The 5,722-nt window shown below is 57.2% G+C and overlaps 1 protein-coding gene across 1 annotated transcript in view; it reads left to right on the top strand.

Annotated features, from left to right (window-relative positions):
• Positions 1-3,237, top strand: part of NOP56 (NOP56 ribonucleoprotein) — a 6,807-nt gene extending 3,570 nt beyond the window's left edge. Inside the window, exons 4-10 of the mRNA XM_015419782.1 lie at positions 4-39; positions 600-751; positions 1,271-1,371; positions 1,639-1,787; positions 2,076-2,197; positions 2,391-2,522; positions 2,685-3,237. Coding sequence (XP_015275268.1) covers positions 4-39; positions 600-751; positions 1,271-1,371; positions 1,639-1,787; positions 2,076-2,197; positions 2,391-2,522; positions 2,685-2,906 — 914 coding nt within the window. The 3' untranslated portion in view covers positions 2,907-3,237. The remainder of the gene's footprint in view (positions 1-3; positions 40-599; positions 752-1,270; positions 1,372-1,638; positions 1,788-2,075; positions 2,198-2,390; positions 2,523-2,684) is intronic.
• The last annotated feature ends 2,485 nt before the right edge of the window (positions 3,238-5,722 follow it).

Raw genomic sequence — 5,722 nt, forward strand, 5'->3', positions numbered from 1 at the left:
AAGCACAGGCCATTCTGGAGGCTTCCCGCTCATCCATGGGTTAGTGGCAATGGGGTGTGTGTGGGTGAGGAAGCTATGGATATGCCACATCAGTTAAGGGTATGGTAGTGATTCTCCAGGCACGTCATGGTTCCAAAACAAACCAGCAGATGTTTTGGTGCCTCAGTGGGAGACACAAGAGCTACGGTGTTGGTTTGACAGAGGGCCAAATCCACGCTCATTTCTAATAGGTAAAAGATGCCTTTTGGATGCAAGATTGCTGTTCTCAGCGTGTAGTTTTAGATTGGAGCTGCAGTGTAGGGTTTGTTGTTCAAACTGTCTTCCATGCTGTAGCAAAAGGAAGCATGCCAGTACAGCACATATCCTTACAGCGCAGTGCTTTGTGGGGGAAGGCACACACACACACCCCTTTCCCCATGGCACCTGTGGTCCCCCGCAGTCTCACAAAGCCAACTGTCAGGCTGTGAGAACAGTGCAGAAAAAACTTATAGTAGTTGAAAAAATGTGAAACAAGGTAGGCTTCTTGGGGAGTGGTCTGGCCCCATCTTTCCCTGTCCTCCCCCACACGCATACTTTTCATGCTCCCCTCCTCCACACAGGGATGGACATCTCTCCCATTGACCTGATCAACATTGAGAGGTTTTCCAGCCGCGTCATCTCGCTCTCTGAATACCGCAAAGGCCTGCAGGAGTACCTCCGCTCCAAGATGAGCCAAGTGGCCCCCAGTCTCTCAGCCCTAATTGGCGAAGTGGTGAGTAGAAAAAGGGGTGAACGACAAGGGAGACGATGCCTCGCTTGGACAGAAGGCAGATTTAGCCCAAGTGGGACTTAGCTACTGCTGGCTGGAATGGGGGTGCAGGCTCCCAGTGGCTACAGATATGATGTACATTGTGAATCTGTCAATCCACTGAGCTTTTGCTGCTGACAACCAATCACTGCTGATCTGTGCCAGAGGGGTGTGCTGCTAGGGGCTGGCGGGAGGTAGGGCAGTCCATGTTGTTGCTGTAGTTTGGGGTATTTGGTCAGTGTAGTATTTCGGACTCTTCAAGAGGGGGTAGATAACATTTGCATTTGGGGTCTACCAGCTACAGGACCATGCACTCAGTGGGTAAGGAGATGTTCCTGGCTTCTTTACCACTGAGATATTTGTGCGGGTGGAGGAGAGTAAGTAGCAGTTTCTAAGTGGCATTGAGCGCCACTGTTAGTTCTCGGGTCTGCGTAGTGTAATGTGTCTGCTGGAATTGTTTCTCTCTGCTTTTTCTGCCGGCAGGTGGGTGCGCGCCTGATCTCCCATGCTGGCAGCCTAACCAATCTGGCCAAGTACCCGGCCTCAACGGTCCAGATACTGGGCGCAGAGAAGGCCCTCTTCAGGTACAGCTGCAGGGCAGCCGCGGTGATGGCAGGACGGTGGGGCGCTGGGCTTGATGTGCTTGCTGAGTGCGCGTGATGGACTGGCCCCCATCCTCTGAGTGGCTGCCTGGAGCGTTCCCTTCCCCCTTGGCCTGGCAGGTTAGCTCTTGCTGGTTTGGACGGGAAGGCAGGGGGGAGGGTTGGTTGGTGCTGTGGTCTCTTGTGGGAGAGTCTTGCTGGTGTGACGGGCGGGGCCATGCCCACGATCCTCCCTCTCCTCTGCCGCAGGGCCTTGAAGACACGGGGCAACACCCCCAAGTACGGCCTGATCTTCCACTCCACTTTCATTGGGCGTGCAGCCGCCAAGAACAAAGGCCGCATCTCCCGCTACTTGGCCAACAAGTGCACCATTGCCTCCCGGATCGACTGCTTCTCAGGTGAGGTTTCAGGGCTGGCCGAGGCCTGGCTCTCGTCGCCCCGGGGGGAGGAGGAGCGTCTCCAGGTGACGAGGGCCCCTCAGCAGATGCTTTGCCATGATGCTTGCATTTTTCGTCAACAGCATTTCACACGGTGAATGGTGACATTCCATGTCTGAGCAAAGCCCTGCCCGGGGGGGTGGGTCAGTGGTGAAGTGCTGGATCAGACCAGCTCGCCCTTCTCTGTCTTGGCACGGGGCATTCCCAAGGCCCTGGTAAGCAGGGAACGTCCCTCCTCTCCTCTTGCAGAGGTCCCAACCAGTGTCTTCGGGGACAAGTTGCGGGAGCAGGTTGAGGAGCGGCTGGCTTTCTACGAGACGGGAGAGCCCCCTCGGAAGAACCTGGACGTCATGAAGGAGGCCGTGGTGGAGGTGAGTGGGGTCTTCCGGCTGCCCGCCCACTGCTGGCATCGGCTGGATGTGATGAGATGTCCTGAGCCCCTGACCCACCAGCCGTGGAGGCAAAGACTGATTTAATGAGCCTGATCCAGCGCGGTGCTTTGGGAGTCCCAGTAGCTGGGAGTCGGGCCAGTGCTGACCCTAGACCCGTCTGTCCTTCCTTCAGGCCACAGAGGTGGCTGCGGAGATCAAAAAGAAGTTGGAGAAGAGAGAGAAGAAGAAACGGAAACGTGAGAAGAAGCGCCTGGAGGCGCTGGCAGCTGCTGCGGAGGACTCCGTCCAAGAGACCACGGCAGAGGTGAGCGGGCGAGGAGGGGCTGGCCTTGCCGCCACGCTTGAGCTCCTCTTCCCGTGGGCTTCCTTTGTGTTCTTCTCTCTTGGGGGATGGTCCACTGGTGGCTGAACTGGCCCACAGGGCTGCCCGAGGGGCTTGGCCGTCAGTGTTTCTTTTTCTCCGCAGGCAAATGAGACAGAGCCCAAAAAGAAGAAGAAGAGAAAGCGGCAAGAGGAGGCAGAGTTGGAGGCGGAACCGGAGCCGGCTGAAAATGGCCTGGAGCCCGAAGTTGTGCCCAAGAAGAAGAAGAAGCTGCAGCCACCGCCTGCAGTGGAGACCCCGGAGAAGAAGAAGAAAAAGAAGAACAAAAAGGCACACCTGGAGCAGGACAGTGATGACACAGACTAGCAGGGGGTGTGGCCTGGCCGAGGCCCGAGAGCCCTAGCCCGAGAGCCCTTCTGGGGGGGGGGGTGTCTCCACTCTCCCCAGCATTTTCCCGGCAAGAGAATGTAACCCAGGCTGGACCTTTGTTGCCAAAAAGACTGGGCCGGAGGCCACCTGGGCCATGGTTGCAGGCCTCCGATGCACGCACACGCTCCGCTCTGTCTGAGTAGGGATGCAGGGGGCGGGGGCGGGGTTGCCCTGCCTCATTGTGCCGACCACTGGGGAGCAGCAGTCGCTGCACAAGTGGAGCTTTGTAAAGCAGTACATTTCATTTTCCAATAAAGGATACTGTTTATAAGAGCGCCCACCTCTTCAGGAAATCAGTGGCCATGGAGGTGCAGGGTTTGTGGGGGGGGGGGGGGGTGGGGGGGGGGGGGGGATTCAGGCACGGTGGAGATCCCAGGGCTGGGCTGTCAGGTTCTCCCTGCCTGCTCCCTGCCCAGCACAGGGGGCTCTGGGGATTTTTCAGAGCCACCTGCTCAACCTTGGGGGGGGGCAGCGTCCCCCAGACACCATTCATGAGGCTGGAACAGTTTGGCCGTGTTGCCGAGGCCTCTGTGTAGGAAGTGGGCCTCCTCATCACATGCAACCCTTCCTGAGCCCACTTCTGCAGAGGGCCCCAGTTGATGGCCAAGGGCCCCACTTGGTTCCGGGGAGCTCAGGTTTGACCCAGCACAGAGGTGCTTGTTTCGGGGCGAGGGGGGGGCTCTAAAGCGCCATCCGTGACAGATCGCAGCCTCTCCAGCCACCCACTTGCATATCCCTCAGTTTTTCATTCCACACACCGTTTACACGCGAGCAGCCTTTCTACCAGGAACCCCTATAGAGCTGCATGCTTTCTGGCCAGGTGTGGACTGCCAACCAAGTGTTCCTGGTTCTTCTCTCTGGAGGGGCAGGAAATGAGGTCAGTTACCGGCCAGGGATATGTAAACAGCTTGACTTGCAAAGAAGCTTGAGGGATTGGGTGTTGGGAATCTCCCAGAATGCCTGCCATGGGGGGCTCCCAGGATGCACCTGGGCAGACCAGGTCAAAGGGGGTGGAGTGATGTAGAATGGGTGGCATCAGAGGTTTCATAAAAGCCCTTGCTCCCGGGAGGGGGGGGCTGCTCGTGGGGGGTCCTTGGCTGCTGTGCTCTGTTCTGCAGGCCAGGAACCATCTTGGCCATGTGGCCTGGGGCGCTGGATGCAGAGACAACCCTTTGGAACAGTCTGCAGCTTACTACGCTTGCAACTGCCTGCTCTGTTCCAACATCTTGTAGTGTAAGTTTTAGAACTAGGGACAGAGAATACGATTGTGACCAACTTTTCCTTCTGGTTGCTGATCTGGTGCTGCGTTCGCTCGTAACCTTTTCCCCTTTGTAATATAAATGTCTTACTCTTTGAAGCTGGGACTGTTCTCTGGACTGCTTGGTCCCCCCCAACCACCTTAGGCCATGCTACTCTCTAAGCACAGGGGGAGTCCCGGGGAAGGCGAGCCGCCAAGGCACCCGCTGCCAATCCTCCGGGGGGGCCCCAAAAGAAGGGAGTGGGTCCCTGGGGTGAGCAGGCGCACTGGGTGGCAGAAGACCAGAGGGAGGGCCGCAGTCTCAGAAGGGGTGTCAGGAATCTGTCCCTCCTGGCAGGAGGACCCCCCAACAGGACAGTGGTGGCACCGTGCCCTTGCAGAAGGGCGTGGAATAGCACCCTCCAGGAACTGGCGCAAGCCAAGGAAGGGGGTCTGGCAGAACAGGGTCTGTTAAGCCAGAGCAGGCCTGTTCTGCCACAAGCCCCCCAACAGGAAGCTTGGTTTAGAGCCTCCTTTCTGAAGGGAGTCCTGGGGGCTTTCCTTTACCCACTCCTGGAGGACCTGCCTCCGTGACTGGTGGGATCGCGGGGACTCACTCATCCAAGCTTCCGCAAAAAGCATGGAGGATTGCAGCTGTTAAAGAAGGAGAGCTTTCAGATTCAACCCACCCCCCCAATTATGCCCACAGTGCAATAAAAAAAGACAGGCGATGGCTCCTTTATTTTTGCCATACACAACCAGAACAATAAATTACCAAGCAGCGGCCCGGCCGCCTTGCGGGGTCTCCCAGTCCCCCTACTCGCCCAGGGCACTGATCACAGCGCGGGTGAAGTCATGGGAGGTGGCGTAGCCCCCCATGTCTGGTGTTCTCACCTGCGGAGAGAGAGAGAACGGGCCGTGAGCAAGAGAATCACTTCTCAAGACAGAAGACACACACACACACACACCCCGGTCAAGGTGAAGCGCCTTCCCTTTTTGCCTTTGGCTCCAACTACGACTTCCCCTCTGCTTTTGAATGCTAAACGCAGCCTCCCTGAAAGGAGGGACTTGCACAGAATTGGAGGCCACCAAATCCAAGCAGCAGATCCAGGGCGCGGTCACGTGCTGCTCATCCCAAATCCAGTCAATTTTCGTTCTAGTTTGCACAAAGTCCTGCCGTTTCATGGCAAAGGGCAGTGTCCAAAGACATTCCCAGGGACTGATATCAGCCTCCTAATGCTTCATATTTGCTTGAGGCCCATCAGCACCAGCCGACCACACTGCCCTTCTCCTGGGGCGGCAGTTTCAGTTTGGTGTCGTGGTCAAGTGCGCGGACTCTAATCTGGGAGAGCCGGGTTTGGTTCCCCGCTCCTCCTCCACTTGCACCTGGCTGGATGACCTTGGGCAAGCCGTAGTTCTGACAAGAGCTGTTCTTGAAAAAAAGCCATTTCTATCAAGAGCTCTCAGCCCCACCTCCCTCACCGGGTGTCTGTTGTGGGGAGGGGAAGGGAAAGGA

Source organism: Gekko japonicus, unplaced genomic scaffold (genome assembly GCF_001447785.1).
Source record: "Gekko japonicus isolate JY-2015 unplaced genomic scaffold, Gekko_japonicus_V1.1 scaffold2109, whole genome shotgun sequence".
Classification (NCBI taxonomy): domain Eukaryota; kingdom Metazoa; phylum Chordata; class Lepidosauria; order Squamata; family Gekkonidae; genus Gekko; species Gekko japonicus.